A 16,900-nucleotide genomic window follows, 5' to 3' on the forward strand; every position below is an offset into this window, starting at 1 on the left:
ACAGGGCCTGAGTCACACCTGAGATGATTCACACCTGTGATGCCCACAGAACAGCAAAGTCTGGCACCAGGGGACCCTGGATTTCCGCCTGAGCAGGTCTCCCACCCTCCCAGTGTCAACTGTGCTGCGGGTAGGCCAAGGAACTTGAGATGAGGCCTAGGCCCAGAGAGGGACAGCGGTCTGTGCAAGTCCACACAGCCAGGGCCAACAGCACACACTCCACCACAGCTCGCTTTCTGGTGTACAAACACCCAACAGGCCATAAGATTCTGAACTTTTATTTTCTGGCATGAAAAGTACAAATAATTAAACAATTCCATGTAAAAGTCTGTTACCGCGGCCAGGCCTATAATCCGGTAATAAATAGTCTAAATGCAACGCAAAGTGTTCTTGTTGGGTTTTTTTTTTTGGGGTTTTTTTTTTTTTTTTTTTTTTTTTTTTTTTTTTTGGTCTTTTTTTTTTTACAGTTCTTTATCACCTCCAACATATGGACTCTGTCATGATGTGAAACCTTCCGAATAAATAACAGGATGAAGGGAGGGCTGGAGGGGCTGAGTCCCCTCCCCACGGGCCCTGCCCCTGCCCCCAGGGAGGTGGAAGACCCCAGGCCCCTCCTCTGGGGTGAGGGGCTGGCCTCCCTGGAGGGGGCCTGGCTGGCTGGGCTGAGTTCTGTGTTTTAGAAAAAGAAGTGCCCTCCCAGTCTTGGGGGTGGCAGGGGCCTAGGCCTCAGTAGGGGGTGTGGGGTGGTGACCCCTCTCCAGAGCCCAGTCCCCCCCATGGTGGGGGACAAACCCAGCCCTTATTGCTCACAGATGCCCCCAGCACGCTGCCCACGTGTGCACACGTGTCCCCGCGTGCAAGGAGGGCAGAGGGGAGAAAGCCCCAAGAAACAGCAGAGGGAGAGGGAGGGACCCGCTGGGGGGCCTGCCCTGCTGGAGGGGAGTGGAGAGATCAGGGAGGACTTAAAAACCACAAGAATAAATAGGTTGGTGTATCAAGAACAAGCTAGGGTTTTCACCAGCTAAATAGGACTGAAAAAATTCTCAAGACGAGCAAAAAATAATCCCATTGAGACCCGGACGTCGCTGGCTACGTGGGGGACTGCCCCGCAAAGCGCATGTGCCCCCGCTGCCACTCGGCTACCGTTACTGTTATTAATAATTATTATTACTTTAATGATTCCACTTCCCCTTTTATAAATAAATTAGGCATAACCACATCTCGGCAAAACGTAAAGAAACAGAACATCGTGGTTCCTTTAAACTTGCAAACTGGATGAAGGAACAGAAATATACACAAATGTCCTTACAGGGCAACAAGAATAAATAGTTAACATAGCAATAAGTTAAAACTACAAGAAGCTAAATTCGGCAAAAAAGTACAAGAAAGTTAACTGGTGCCAGTTTATGTCTGGTTTTTTTTTTCCTTTTTTTTTTTTTTTTTAAATCTCTTCTGTGTGTTTTTTTTCTTCCTTTTTTTGTTGCTTTTTTCCTCTTCTATTTGTTTTTTTGTTGCTTTTTTGATTTTTTTTTTTCTTTTTGTTCCTTGCAGCAGAAGCTCCACAGACGTTTAATAACAAACACCGGGGAGGGGTCGGGGAGAGAGAGCTGGGCAGTCAGATGGGGCCATGGCCGGACACCAAAGCAGGGACACTGGAGGAAGGTCAACTGAATCTAAAATTGGGGTTTGCGATTCTCAGTTCTGACTGGGCCCGCTGCAGGGGGTGGGGGGCTGCGAGGGCTCCCAGGGGCTCCGGCCTTTGGCTTCTGTGGGAATTTTTCGTTACAAAGAATGAAAACTAGGGGGATGGAAAGTCCAGACAGAAGCCAGGGCTGGGGCTGGGGATGGAGGCTGCGTCCACTGCCCTCACTCATCTGGAAAGACGGAAAAACCCAACAAACTGAAAGGGGGTGACAAGTGGACAGGAAGGGAATGCGGGGCTGGGCCCCGGGCCGTCCACCCTGGGCCTGGTGGGGAGCGGCAGGTGATTGCTGCCAGGAAGGCCCTGGATTGGGGGAGGCTCAGGGCCCCACCTCCCCCTCGGTATTGTGGGCCAGGGCCTGGGCCCAGGGGAGGCTCAGTCCCAGGGGCAGGGAGTCCTTTGGCCTCAAGTGTTGGGGGGGGGGGTGCTGCCTCCAGCCCACCATGACGCCAAAAGTGAACGAGGTATCGTGTGTGTCTGGATGCATGGACGCTGTGTGTGCACACCTGTGTTCTTGGGCGGCAGGGACCACTGATGAGCCAGGAGAGAGCTCTGCAGAGAACCCGGGGCAGGGGCGACTAGGGCCAAGTGCCCGGAGGAGGGGTCGGGCTGGCCTGGCTAAAGGAAGCAGACTGGGTGGGGGCCTGGGTTGGGACCTCTCACCTGGGCCTGAGGGATGCTATGGGCATGTCTGTGTGTTCCTGGGTGTTGTGTCTCTGTTTCTCCATGACTGGGTGTCTAGAATTGTATGTCCAAATGTATGTCTCCACTTTCATGTCTCCATGTATATGCATGAAAATGTTTGCATGTCCACGCCTGCTTGTGTCCACGTTTGTCCATGTCCATGTTCTACCTCTGCCACATTTACGTGGTCCCATGCTTCAGTTTCCTGTGTTTTATCCATGTTTGTCCACGTGTCTGAGTTTGGTCGAGTTCCTAAACGTGTCTGGGGCGTGCCTCTGGGTCTGTCAGTGCTGCTGTGTGTTCCTGTGGGGTGTGAGTGTGTGCCCCTGCATGTTTTTCTGTGTGGCCCTGTGGCCCCCTCCCAGCCCCTAAACCCTGCTCCCTGTCTTTGCCCCAGTTGGTAAACATAGCCTGTCAAAATATTTTCTTTTTTTTTTTTGTCTTTTTTTTGTTTTTTTTTCAAGTTCAAGAATCCCCAGTAAAAATTCTCCACGAGGTCTTTTTTCCCTTTTTACAAAAATATAATTTTTCTTTCCCTCCCACCCCCCCCTTTTTTTTTTCATTTTGTTTCTGTTTCCAGCCCCTCCCCCTGCTCCTCACACATCACCAAGGAGCTCTGGGCCAGGGATGCCCAACCCCTCTCATGTTTTGCTTTGTTGGGGATTTTTAAACCTGTTCCCTCCCCTGCTCAGGCTCACCTCGGTGTTGGGGAGGCCTGGAGGGCACCCTCAGCACCCTCCCAAAAGCCATCCTGTGGAGGGTGGTTGAGGGTTGGGGTGGGGGCACATCTCTGCTTTCTTTTTAGCCGAAAAAAGAAACAAAAACCATCGCCATGAACAAAACCAAGACGAGAGAGTGAAGAGCCCAGCCTGGGGTGGGAGCAGGAGGATGGGTGAGGGACCCCCAGGCAGCCCCCCATTCCCTGCAGACCCTCCCAGCCCGAGTGCTCACCCTGTGGCTCCCGCAGGGGTGCGGGGCCTCGTGCTGTCCGGGGTCTGCCTGTGCTGTCTCTCTCGGGCCCCTTCTCTCTCTCTCTTTCTCTCTGCTGCCCGGGGAGGGTGGGGAGGGCGGCGGAGGCTTAGGCCTTGTGCTGTTTGCTGGTCTTGAAGGACACCTGCAGCACACGCTCGCCCAGGCGGTAGCCATTGAGGCTGGCGATGGCCATAGCCGCCTCATCATAGTTGGTCATGGTGACAAAGCCGAAGCCCTTGCACTTGTTGGTCGTGAAGTCACGGATGACCTTGACATTGGTGACTGCCCCGAAGGGCCCAAACAGCTGCCACAGCACGCTCTCGTCTGCCTCCGGTGACAGGTTGTACACGAAGATGCACCAGCCGGCGCCCGTTGCACCCCCTGACAGGCCCACGCCCGCCAGGCCGCTCATGCCGTCGATGGCGATGGGAGAGAACCTGGCGATGAGCGACAGGGGACTACTTTGGGGGTCACGCGGGCTCTGCCCTGACCCCCAGCATGCCCCCGACCCCACTGTGACGCCATGACCCCAACACTGCCATGACCTCTGACCATGCCTTGACCTCGGGACTCTTGTGAGCTCTGTAGTGTCCTGACTCACCATGACCTCCATTGTAACCCCACCTTTAACCTCACCCTCTGAGGCACCAGCCCCCAATGTCCATCCTGACCTGCACCCTCTCCTGACCTCTGCCTATCCCTGAACATTAGGCCCTCACCGATGACCTTGCCCCAAACTACACCCTGACCCCATGACCTTTGGCCTTACCTGGTCCTTGGCCCTATTGACCTTGACCATTTCCCCGCACCCTTGGCCACTCCTCTTGGCACATCTGCCCATAGAACTGCCCTTGCCCCTACCCTGATCGCATCCTGACCTTGCTCTCTGTCCGATGTCCCATTTGTCTCACTGGCCACCCAGCCATGTGACTGGTGGTCCACCCAGGAAGGGCAATGCTGGGAGTCAGGATATGAGCCTAGTCATTTAAATGCCCCTCTCCTGTTATTCAGGTCTCAGCACAACTGTCACCCCCTTCAGGGCGGCCTCCTCTGACCAATAACTTGGCCACCTCCTCCCTCTATCACTCTTTCGCCTTTTCCTATTCAAATCATATATTTATTATCAGCTTCCTCTTCTCTAAGTTTTGTTCTCTGTGGTGCCCCAACACAGAACAGCTCCTAAAAAACAGTGGGTACGGGGGATCCACGCCACTGGGTAGAGACCCTCAGGGCCTGAACCATTTAGTTTGAGCTCTTGGGACTAACTGCTCGCTCCTTCCTCCGGGCCTTCACTCATGCTGTTTCTGCTGCCAGGAACTCCACTTCTGCTCTGTCACCTCAGACTGGTTGGGGGTCCCCAATGGGTCCTCATTACTCCTGCCCATTTTACCACCCTAACACTGTTCATCCAACTGTCTCCTTTCCCACTAGACTGAGATAATCAATAACAGTAACAATAATAATAATAACAGCTACCTTTTATTGAGCGCTCACTATGTGCCAAGCACTGTGCTCAGTACCATTTCATCTCCATGAGGGACCAAGTCTGGCTGGGCCATGCTGGAGCCCCGGCCCCAAGCCAAGCGCCTGGCACTCAGCGTACGCTCAACAGCTCGTGAAGCAATAAACACAGGACCTTCACAGGGTCAAAGATGTGGGCAATGTTGTGGGGTCCTCGAGGTCCATCCCCAACCACAGGGCAGATGGGGGCAGTCTGTGACCCTCAGCAAAGACAACCAATAGTGGCAGGTGGAACTCAAGACTTAACATGGGAACCAGGGGGCATGGGTGTGACCCAGGCAACCACTGCCCACCTTCCACTGGGCTGGAGAGGGTCACGGACAGGGCCCATGGGCCAAATGCCATAGTAGCTCTTTGTAGGCATTTACTAAACTCCACAGACCCCAAATCTCTTAATGGACATACTACTTCCTGACAGGGACAGAGACAGCTAAGCTGGTATTCCTGGGGGTGAGGCGGGGAGGGTGTCCATCAGGGTAAGGGTCCGAGGAGGTACAGTGAGGGGCTGGGGGCAGCAGGGTGGGGGCACTGTTACCTCTTGACTCCGTAGGCCATGTTGAGCAAATTGTCCAGCCTGTGGAGCAGAAGGAGTGGTCACTGGTAGCCTCCAGGCACCCTCCCGGCTGTCATGCTGGTCAGCCAGCCTGCCCTCCCTGCCCCCACTCTGCAGGCCAGCAGCATCAGCCCTGCCCCCGCCACCCGCTCCCCGCCCGGCTGGACACCGCCTGGCACGGACCGTGGTCACTCCAGCACCGCCTCTCGCCTGCCCTGTTGAGTCCTTGTCCTCCCTTTCTCGGCTTCTTGGCCTGTCCCTACCCTGCAGGGCTCAGGTCCCCAGAAGGGAAGGTTTGAGTCTCCTCATCACAGTGCCTAGGCTGGGCAAGCGACAATGCCTCTCTGAGCCTCAGGGTCCCCATCTGTCAAATGGGCACAAGACAAGCTGCATTCTCATGGGGTTTCTGTGCAGAATAAATGCGTGTCCCTGGCACACAATAAGCACACCTGAAATGTGCTTGAGGAAACCAAGGGGCACAGATAGCTGGAGCCATGTGCCCGAAAGAGAGGGACGCAGTCAGAGGTGGACCTGATCGGATGACTCTAAACTCTTAACACTGATAATGCCACTTGTAGTGCCCTGCACACATTGAATGCTTGCTGTATACAAGGGCCTGGCCTCAGCACCTGACAGACCCCCAACAGCCCTTTGGAGAGCTCTCAGCAGTCTCAGCATGTGGGTACCATACCGATGTCCCTCTGCCCTGCAGAAATGGGTTTCAGGGAGGACAGCTTCAAGTCTTGGGACCCTATCCAGGGACGGGGGCAGCAGGTGGCTCACCGGAAGCGCTGCGTCTGATGGTGCAGGGGGCCTGCATAGCGCCGGGCCGATGACTGGTAAAGGTGAGTGAGCAGAGCCTGTCCCGTCTTCTGACTCGGGTTGTTGGCGAACTTGACTGTGATGGGCTCAGTTGCACCCAGCGGCTTCTGCCCATTCAGTCCTTTGATCGCCTCCTCGGCCTCAATTCTCTTGTCGAAGCGGATGAACCCCACACCCCGAGACACACCTGCCAGGGGGTGAGGGCATCCTGAGGACCCTGCCCTCCTCGTGTGACCCCCTTCCACTCGCCCCCTTCTCACTCTGACGTTCCCCATTTCTCCATTCTGAACCCACGTTGGTGCAGCCGCCCAACACCCCTGCCAGGTGCACCCTCCCCAGCAGCCTGACCTGTGACCTGGTCCACCAGGATGCGGGAAGTGATGATGCGACCATATTGGGAGAAGAGCTGCTCCATTTCCTTCTGGCTCATAGTCTTGGGGAGTCCACTGACGTATAAGTTGGCATCCCGGATGGATGCGGAGCTGGGGCGGGCATAGGACACCTGGGGGAGGGTTAGGTGGAAAGGCGTGAAGGGGGACCCATTTTGCAGATGGGGCGAGAGAGAGGCCACAACTGAACCACCACCGAGTCACAGGAATGCCTCATCTGCTCACTCAACAAATGTCTCTTGCAACGTCACCATGGGTGCAGCTGACTGGGGCATGGGGGACAAGGCATGGCCATGGCTGGGACAATGTGGCTGTGGCCCTGCCTGCATAGAGTGATGGGGGACTTGTCGCCTAAAGAGGTCAAAGGAGTCACACTCCTGGCGTCACATGTCACCCTGGGGACCTCAGGGACTCTTGCATCCTCAGCTCATGCTCTCATGTTGGACATCCCATCAACACTGATGCTTCCCACTCCTTTGGAAAATGAGCCTCGGACATTGGCCCCTTCTTTTCCCAACTACACTGGGCTCCTGAGGGTCACTCAGGTCTTTAGCTACTAGCTCAACCGTAATGACTCACAAATGTTCATCCCCACCATGTACCTGGCCCCTGAGCTCCACAGCTGTGTGACACCTGTCTCCAGGCACCCCACGAGGGGGCCTCACTAGGGTCACACTCAGTGTAGCTATGTCTGGTTCCCAATTGCCCCCAACTTGCCTGGACTCAGTAATGGCAGCTCAGTCCTCCTTGGTGCTCAGAACTCAGCTTCAGTTGTCTTTGATGCCTCTCTGACTTTCACACCCACATCCAATCCACCAGCAATCCTGTTGGCTCCACCTTCCTCATTATCCAGAATCTATATATTTCTGCCCACTTTGATTCCCCACTCTGGCCCAGCACCTACCATTGCCCACCCCGACCAGTACAGCCATCTCAGTCCTGGTCCCCAATCCCACCTTCACCCCTCACAGGCTGTTCCCCCCCACAGCAGCCAGAGGGCGCCTGTGAACATCTGAGCCAGGTCACATCCCTCCTCTGCTCAGAACCTTCTGTGGCTCCCACCTTCCTCAGCGTTCAGGTCCTTCTCATGGCTCACAGGGCCCTACACGACTTGCCCCATCGACCCCCTGCCCTCGTCTCCACACACTCCTCCTTTGATTGCTCTGTTCCAGTCACACAGGCCTCTTCCTTGTTCCCCTAACACCAGGCGTGTTTCCTGCCTCACGGTTTTTGCCCTGGCCGTTCTCTCTACCTGAAACTCTCTTCCTCTCTTGTGTTCTCTAGGTCTCAGTTGAAATGTCCTCCCTGTCCTCTCCCATCTGAATTGGGTTACTCCCCGTTACTCTCAAAGTACTTCTCTCAGTTGTGAATTAGACATGTTTTAGTACGATCATTTGATTCATGTAATTAATTATGATCCCACCCAGCAGTGAAATCTCTGTAGCTGTTTAAAAAATGGTGGACATGGCTATTGATTTCCCTGAAACAGTGGTGAGTATTGTAAAGTGGAGGAAAGAAAAGTCCATTTATAGAGCAGTGAGTATTGTGTGACCCCATCTCATTGTGTGTTTATCAATGTCCTGGAAACATGGAATGAATGAAGGGCACATCCCCCAGTATTAACAGGGTGACCTATAACTGGCGGGAGTAGGGTGGGGGTGTCATGAGCTCCTCTCCCCCTTATTTTTGCCGATGTCTGTTTTCTATTTTTTCTAAATTAACTTCTGGGTAGATAGGGGTCCTTGTCAGGGATCTGCCTTTTGTTTGGGGCTGTGAGTTGCAAGGGCGTGTTACTTCATTACAAATAACTAATTAAAAAACTAACAAAATGAATAAATTGGGCTGGGAGTGGATGGGGTGAGGGTGCCCAAGGGGTGGGGGTGAGGGGATTCTAATTAGTGCCATTGTGCACACCTGGGGTCCTCCAGGAGAAAAAGAAAACACATCAGCTCTATTATTTCTGTAATAAAAATTAAAAAGCATAGCCATGTATTTGACAGTTTTCACTCTCCCCCATAGGTCTGTGAGCTTTGAGGGGTGAGGACTTGTTGATGGATTGGAATTGGGGATGATGGTAAGGGGACCTGAGCTTCTGTGTGTTTGGAGTCAAGGGTCATCTGAGACACACAGTAGGTCTTCAGGGGCCTTTCCTGTCCTTCCATGATATGGGCTGACCCCATCCCTTCACCCCCTCACCAGGACAGGGCCTGGCATACAATGGGCAGTTGGAAACATTTTGGGCGGAATCTGCTAGAACACCTAGTCGGGTGTTCAGTCACCCAGGCAGACACATGCACGCACATGCACACACTGGGACACACTGTGCCACCCATTGCACAGCCATGGTGACCACCCCTGCAGGAGGGTAACACAAGGCCTTGGCCACTTTCATGGCAACTCTGGGAATCTTGGATAATTACAGTAAGAGTCACACCACCACATAAGCCCACAACATCACACACATTCCACCCTAAATAAGGCACAGGTAGACACACCCAAACAACTTCACTGTGACACACAAACACCCTGTCACAGCCAGACACACCCACGCAGTCCCAACAGGTCACAGCCGGAGTCGTAGTGTGTGACAAAACACCTGTCAAATAGATACCATGTCCCACAGACACATAGTAACACACCCGAAGTCTATAATAGCTGGACCCACGTGATGGCAGCCACTCACATAGCTACAGTGTCCCACAAACACCGTCTCAAAACCTAAGGTCACACACACACACACTGACACTGATCACATCACAGGTACACAGTGGCTCTCTGGGCTTTACAGTTTGTCACTAGGGTCTACCCTCACACCTGGGGGCTTCTGGGCCTAGTTGGCCATGGAGGGACCCACCAGGCCATGACCTCGCTTCTCGGATCAGGGAGAGGAAAAGATTCCTGCACCTCTGTTCCCATGGTGAACTGAGGGCCAGATGAGTAAGTACCCCACCAGCCAAGCTTCCCCCAGGGTTCAGTAGCAGATTTGTGGGGCGGAGCCCAGAAACTCCCAGGCAAATCTAGAGAGGGGGGTTTCCATGGCGATCTTTCCCTGGGGAACCTGGGCTCCCAGGGTCCCAGCTGCAGCTGCAGCTGCTGAGAGGGGTGGTCGTGGGGGAGGGGCATTGCACAAAGGTAGGGGAAGGGCCCACCGTTAATCCCGCCCTCCCAGACCCTAATTAGGTTCCAGATGGCAGATGGGCCCCCACCCCTCCTCCATTTCCATGACAAAGGCAGGGAGGGGGCTGCCCACCCTGGTCACTCTCTCCTACTGCCAGCAGGTTGGGTACCTCCCTGAGCCACCACACAATGCGGGGTGATATTCTCCCCATTGACAAGTGAGGAAACTGAGGTTCAGAGAGGCAGAGCTATTGGTTGGGGGGGGCGATATTGGGGGAGCCTTGGGGGAGAGATTTGGACCCCTCAGGAGATGAGCCGTGGAAGAGGATGTGTGGCAGTGAAGGGGGCGGTCCAGTGGGCAGTCACAAAGGGGAAATGGGGACAGTCAGGATGAGCACTAACGGGGACAGGCAGCACAGGGGAACAAGGGCACCAACCTTGATGGTCTTCGTCTGCAGTTTGAGGCCGTTGAGGGTGTTGATGGCTTTGTCTGCGTCGTTGGGGTCAGAGTAGTTCACAAACCCATAGCCCAGGCTCTGCCCTGTGGGCAGGACCAGAACAATGACCTACTCCCTGGACCTGCCAGAGTCCTCCTGGACCCAAGCCTGAGAGGCTGAACACCCCTAGGACATCTTAGACCCTAGGATCCCACCTGTCCCATCACCCCTGAGAGACCCCACCTGGGGCCACACCTGTCTCCTCATCACACTTCAAAAACCTCCAGGGTCCCATCTGCCCCAATACCTCCCATCTGGAGTCACCCTGCCTCTCCATCACACCCCAGATCCCCTAGGGTCTCATCTGCCCCCAATACCTCCCACCTGGGGCCATACCTGTCTCTCCATTACACCTCAAATCCCCCAGGGTCCCACCGGCCCTCATCACACCTATATCCCTGAGGCTACCACTTCTATCCCTCCCCCTTCCCACCTGCCAGCAGCCACACCTGTGATCTTGTCCCGAACCAACTTGCAAGACTCAATGTCACCAATGCTGCCGAAGAGACTCTTGAATTCATCCTGGGTCATGTTCTGGGGCAGGTAGTTGACGATGAGGTTGGTCTTGCTGTCATCAGTGGCTCCATTTGTACCAAGGAGTGGCCCATTGGGCAGGGCCGGGCCGGCCGGGCCCCCTGCCACCTGAGACTCCATGGCCCCGAGTATCTGCTGAAGACAACAGGCCACACCCGCTCACGGCCCAGTCCCCACACCAGGGACAGGGGAGTAAGGAAGGGCTTGGTGGTGATGGATCAGTCATGTCTGACATGGACTTGAACATGGGGAGGGGACAACGTATTATTCTAATAATCCCTTCCACTCCTTGAGCACTAAGCAAAGCACTTAACATGATTATACTGTGAAAAATTCCATATATAAATGCCATATGTCCCTTTGTATATATATTTGCCTGTTTGTATCAAACCAACCTGTGCACTTTCAGAATAAAAATGAACACTTTTGTCTTCTGAATAAGAAATGTAACATTTTTATTAGCTTTGAAGCCCTCATAAGTCCTCCATGACAATGTACTTCCCTCCTCCCACCAAAGGTAATTCCTATCCCAAATGTGTTGATATTTCTTTTGCTTTATGCATAATTTTCCCACTAGGCATTTACCTCCCCCCTGCCCAGTTTTCCATTGAGCTTTTTTTTTTAACGTATAACATAACACCTGCAAATAATGACTGCTTTATTTATCTCCAATCTATACCTGGTGTTTATTTTTCTTATCTTATTGCAGGGGCTACAAATATGATGTGCCTTCTTTATTCCTGACATTAAAGAAAATGCTTTAAATATTTCACAGCTAAATATGATCTTTGCTGTAGGTTTTTTTAAAAAATAAATTTTATTGGGGAACAGCCATGGTCATTGGTTACATACACATTGCTTTCATGCTACAGTAGCATAGTTGACTCTTTTAGGGAGGGCGCAGCTCACAATGGTCCATGCGGGGATCGAATCAGCAACCCTGGTGTTATCAACACCACGCTCTAACCAGTTGAGCTAACTGGTCACCCCTTTGCTGTAGGTTTTTTTGTTAAATGGCCTGTATCAGGTTAAGATGTTTAATTTATTCCTAGTACGTAACAAGGTATATTTTTTTAAGGATGGATGTCAAATTTTACTGAATGCTCTTTTTCTACATCTGTTTAAATTGAAATATAACTGACATGTAACATTATCTTAGTTTCAGATGTACAACATGATTTGATATTTGTATATATTGCAAAATGATCACCACAATAAGTCTTGTTAACAATCCATCACCACACATAGTTACAAAACATTTGTTTCTTGTAATGAAAAATCTACTCTCCAAACGACTTTCAAATATATTCTGCATCTATTGGGGTGTTGGAAAAGTCATGATGTATTTTTTCTATGTTTTTCATTGCAAAAACGCATCATAACTTTTCCTACAACCCAATATTTTACATTATCAAGAAGAATGTTAAAGTCACATCTGGGCTCAGGAGGAAACAGCGCTGGATTGATTGGTGTCTGTCTTGAGCATCGGAAGGTAAAGTAGCCAACATTTCCTTAGGCCTTCTCTTATGGCACGAGTGGGAATAGGTTGCCCTCACTTAAAAACTCAAATCGATTGTAGTCTTTCTAGATGGATGAAATTAAGGATTTGAAGCTACATCCAGTTTCAGCAGAAGAGACTTATGATTAACAATGTGTGCTGTGGCCACAGAATTAGAGTCAGCAAGGTACACATCATCTCAGCCATTGCTGACTCAAAATACAATATTATAATTGTTCCCAAATATTGTTCCTTATATGCCAGGCACAGAGAAAAGCCCTCTACAGGCAATTTTTCTTTTCTTATTCACAATAGCCCCTAAAAGAGGAGAGTTTTATTCCCCCTGCTTAACAGATGCTATGGACTAAATGCTTGTGTCCGCCTCCAAATTCATATGTTGAAGCCCTAACCCCCAATGTTATGGTACCTGGAGGTGGGGCCTTTGGGAGGTAAATAGGTCGTGAAAGTGAAGACCCCATGAATGGGATCCATTCTTTATTAAAAGGGACAGGAGAGAAATGATCCACCATGTGAGGACACAGCAAAAAGACAAGTGTCTGCAAACCAGGAAGCGAGCTCTCACCAGGAAATAAATCTGCCGGCACCTTGATCTTAGACTATCCGGCTTCCCGGCTATGAGAAATAAATGTCATTTAAGCCACCCAGTTTATGGTATTTTGTTATAACAGCCTGAGCTAAGATGAAGAAAGTAAGATTCAGAGATGTTTCAAAATTACCAAAGATCACGCAGCCCATAAATGGTGGATCAGGGATTTGTCCATGAGTTTTTCTGATCCAGAGTCTGTATTTCCAACTGTCACTGCCAAACTAGTGCCAGCCTTAACATTTCCCAGCTGTGTGTCCTCAGGTACTCTATTTAACACTTCTGGGCCTCTCTGCCCTACTTTGCTGCAAACCCCAAATTACTGGCTCAGTGGCCCAGGAAAGGATGTAAAGCCACATATGGGTGCAGATGGAAAGCATTCTGGGATCAGTTAGCCATGTCTGTCATGGGTACAACCATGGAAAGTGGAAACAGGTTTGCCTCATACACCATCCCTGCCTCAATATCCTACTATTAATAATCGTCCTGCTCTACTGAGCGTCTACCATGCGCCAGGCACTGTGAAGCACTTCAAGGCATCATTTCACTTATTGCTCTCAACAATCTTGAAAGACTGGAACACATTCTCCATTTTACAAGTGAGGAAACTGAGCTCAGAGATGTTGGGTGATGTAAATGGGGAACTACATTTCAAACCTGTTTGTGTCAGACTTCAGAGCTTTTTTTAATGACTGTGGCCATTGCGTTGGGGCAGCTTCAGGGATGATCTTAGCTCTTCTTTGGGCCTCTGCTTCCTTTCCATTTATTCTTATTAAAAGGATGGCAGAGCGGGTCAACTCCCCTGCATCTTTAATGGGATTGGCTAGCTGGGGGGCTGCCCGGAGGATTATTCTGAAGCCACGTCCAGGCTGAGCAGGAACAAGCACTGGGTTGATTAGCAATGTCTGTCACAGGCGCCTGTAGTAAAGCAGTAAAGCACACTCCATGGATCTGCGTCCCCTAACATTAGCACTTTACTAATAACATGGCCATATATTGAACTCCTGCTATATGCCAGGCAAAATTCTTATGTGAGAATATCCAGCAGTTCTCCCAAAGTTGAATGTTAGGGGACTCTCTTCTCCATTTAACAGATGAGGAAACTGAGTCTCAACGAAGGGGTAGGGATTTGCACAAGGTTGGGCAGCAGGCAAATAGCGGACCAAGAATTCAAATCCAGGGGTTGGACTCCTCATGAAAAGGCCCATAATAGTAAAAACAATAACAGCCAAGTGAAACTGAGTATCCTGCTCAATGCCACACCCCAGGCATCCACATATAAACCCATTCTGTTGGCTGAATTTACTACTCATCCAATTCAACAAATATTTACCGGGTGCCACCACATGCCAGCTACTGGCTTCCCCCTCCTCATTGTGTGTCCTCTGACACTCATGTTGCCTCTCTGGGCCTCTGTCCCTCCACTTAAGGCACAAAAGTCCCCCATGTATGGAGAAGAATTCTGAACTCCTGTCCAGGCTCAGTGAGGTAGAGTTCTGTGATCAGTTGATAATGTGGAGCCTAACAAGCATTCAGCAGTACACAGCCCTGTTTCAGGACACACCAGATTCTAGCTTTGGAACCTCTACCATATGCTAGGCACTGAGCATGTGCAAAGTTTTCATTGACTTCCCTCAACCATACGGAAAGCTGGAGATCTCTCCATTTCTCAGAGGGAGAAACTAAGGGACAGAGGGACCTTTAACTTGCTTCGGGTGACAGGAGGAGATGGTAGTAATGCAGTCATGGTTTGACTCCTGATAAGATGACTGCAAAGCCTACAGGGTTACAGGCTCCCCCCACCTTAAATGCTGCCTTCAACTTGAAGTAGGTTGAGGTGATTGAGGGGGTTCCTACCTGGGATCTTGAGCCCGTCTACCAATCTCACCATCACCCCATCTCCCTCCCATCTGTGCCAGAGCTTAGTTGGATCAGCGTCGCCTGCATTTCCTTCACGCTGAGCCGGCTGAGCTGATAATGGGGATCAGACTGGTGGAGGTCACACCCACCCTGCTCCAATCCACAGCAAATGTGTGGCCTGGGGTGACACAGGGATCACAGGGACCTTTGAGGGCTGTCCCAGGGTCAGAGAGGTAAAATCAGAGGGGAGGAGGGCCTTGGATGGAGAGGCAGATGCTGGCTGGGAGCAATGAAACCTTCCCTCCCACTCTCCAGTTCTTCCTCTTTGTTTCTCTCTCCCTTTCCCTCCTGTTTCTCTTTCTCCTCTGTTCACCTCTCCCCTCTGAACCCCTGTCTCCCCCTCCCTCCCTCTCTACTCTCCAACTCTTTTGCACATACATCTGACATAAGGATTTTGCAGTGAACACACCTGAGGTCACTTGCTGTGTAGACCCTCCAGTGTCTGACCCCTTTGGCCCCCAGCTGCGCACTGCCCCCCATCCCGGACAGATCACAGTGACAGATGCCTGGATACTGACGACAATAGGGCATTGAGTGGCTCTGCATGGTAAGGCTGCCCACCACGTGGTGCTAACTGAGCCTCCCACTTCTGGGCCCTTCTCCCTCCATGCAGAGAGCCCTCACTGTCTGAATTTATTCTCACTTCCTCCCAGTCTGTCCCCATGGTGGATCTCTGCTTGAGTGCCCTCCATTGTAGTAACCAAGCCTCCAAGGCCCTCCTGTGACCTCTGACCACACCCTGTCTACTTTGTGCATCTGTTTTCCTTTTTCAAATGAAGGAACAGATCTGAGGAATGGATGCTGGACTGTTGTGGCGGTTCTGAGGGTTCTCAGGAAGCCACAGTCACGTCCCTGGACCTGGATGAGCAGCGTGAGGCCCAGAGAGGGGAAGGAGCCAGCTTGAAGTCACACAGCAGAAAAGCCTGGCCTCTCAGGTCTCATTTCTCAGATCAGGGGGCGGTCCCAGGATCCAGGAGGGAGTGCTGAGCATCTCCCCACCCACTGTGCTCTCCAAAACTCGAAAAAGAGGCCCAAAAAGAGACACAGTGTACAGAGACACACACAGAGAACCGAGAGACTGGAAGAGGGGAAGAAGGAGGCCCGGGCGCTGGGACCAGACAAAGGACGCGCGGCGGCGCGGGGAGCGGAGTCGCGCGGTGGGGGCGGGGGTGGAGCCGGGGTGGGGCTAGAACTGGCCAGCCCCGCCCCCGGGAGACGCCCGGGATGCCGAGTGGAAATCCGAGGGCTCGGGCGAGGCCGGCCCCCCAGGGCCCTAGGGGGCGGGGCATAGATGGGCGGGGCAGGGGCGTGGTCAGCCCGGGCGTGGTCGGGCGTGGCTGCGCGCTGGGGAGCTGACCAGCTCGGTGGCTGCTGAAAGCACCGGGAGCCGGGCTAGTGGTGCGGTCGGGCGGGCGCGCTCAAGGTCACCCCGCGGCCCAGAACCTTGGCGGGATGGGGCGCCTGGACCTGGCTTAGGAGGCCTGCCTGAGCACCTTACCCCATCCCCCGGGGGGCGGGGGCCCAGCAGCCGGGAAGCATCCCCCACCCGTGGGCCCTTCTCTCCCCTCCCCCTCCCCGCAGCCTGAGGCGCCCGCGCGATGCTATAGCCCGCGAAGAAGCGCCGAGAAACAAAGGGACACGGCAGCAGCGGCGGCGGGCCCGCGGGGCCTCCGGGCGCGCCCCCTCCTCTCCCCTCCCCGCTTGCCGCAAGGTCGACGGGCTCGAGGACGAGACGCCCGGTTCCCGGGAGAGGCTAAGGCCCGGGGCTCACGATCCGACGCCACCCGTTTCCCTGGCGCTCTCGGGGACGCCTTGCTGCCTTGTCCTGGCCCAGCACCAGTGATTGGGGCCCTGCGTTTGCCTGGGCGGCCTGCGGGGTCCGGGCCTGGATGGAGGAGGTATCCTTGGCCGCCGCGGCCCCTCCCCCATCAGGCCTGCTGGAGGGGGGCAATCCCGCCCCCAGGGCCCCATAGGATGCCCCCCTGAATCTCAGCTTGGTTCCCTAAGGCCCCTCAGGCCAGACTCTAAGCGCCCTCAGCACTCTGGGCGCCGCCCTGCCCACTCTGAGGCCCCAAGGCTCGGTCCTA

At 53.0% G+C, this 16,900-nt stretch overlaps 1 protein-coding gene across 3 annotated transcripts in view; it reads right to left on the reverse strand.

Annotated features, from left to right (window-relative positions):
* Positions 1–1,171: 1,171 nt before the first annotated feature.
* Positions 1,172–16,900, reverse strand: part of ELAVL3 (ELAV like RNA binding protein 3) — a 16,364-nt gene continuing 635 nt past the window's right edge. The window contains exons 2-7 of one of the 3 annotated variants that reach the window (XM_019659332.1): positions 10,707–10,923; positions 10,198–10,301; positions 6,603–6,756; positions 6,216–6,441; positions 5,415–5,453; positions 1,172–3,816 (exon numbers count right to left, since the gene is read on the reverse strand). In XM_019659332.1, the coding sequence (XP_019514877.1) occupies positions 3,465–3,816; positions 5,415–5,453; positions 6,216–6,441; positions 6,603–6,756; positions 10,198–10,301; positions 10,707–10,923 (1,092 nt within the window). In that variant the 3' untranslated portion in view covers positions 1,172–3,464. Of the gene's footprint in view, positions 3,817–5,414; positions 5,454–6,215; positions 6,442–6,602; positions 6,757–10,197; positions 10,302–10,706; positions 10,927–16,900 lie in introns of all 3 variants that reach the window. The other 2 variants (XM_019659333.1, XM_019659331.1) reach the window with 2 other exon arrangements.

The sequence above is a fragment of the Hipposideros armiger genome, unplaced genomic scaffold, assembly GCF_001890085.2.
Source record: "Hipposideros armiger isolate ML-2016 unplaced genomic scaffold, ASM189008v1 scaffold_298, whole genome shotgun sequence".
Classification (NCBI taxonomy): domain Eukaryota; kingdom Metazoa; phylum Chordata; class Mammalia; order Chiroptera; family Hipposideridae; genus Hipposideros; species Hipposideros armiger.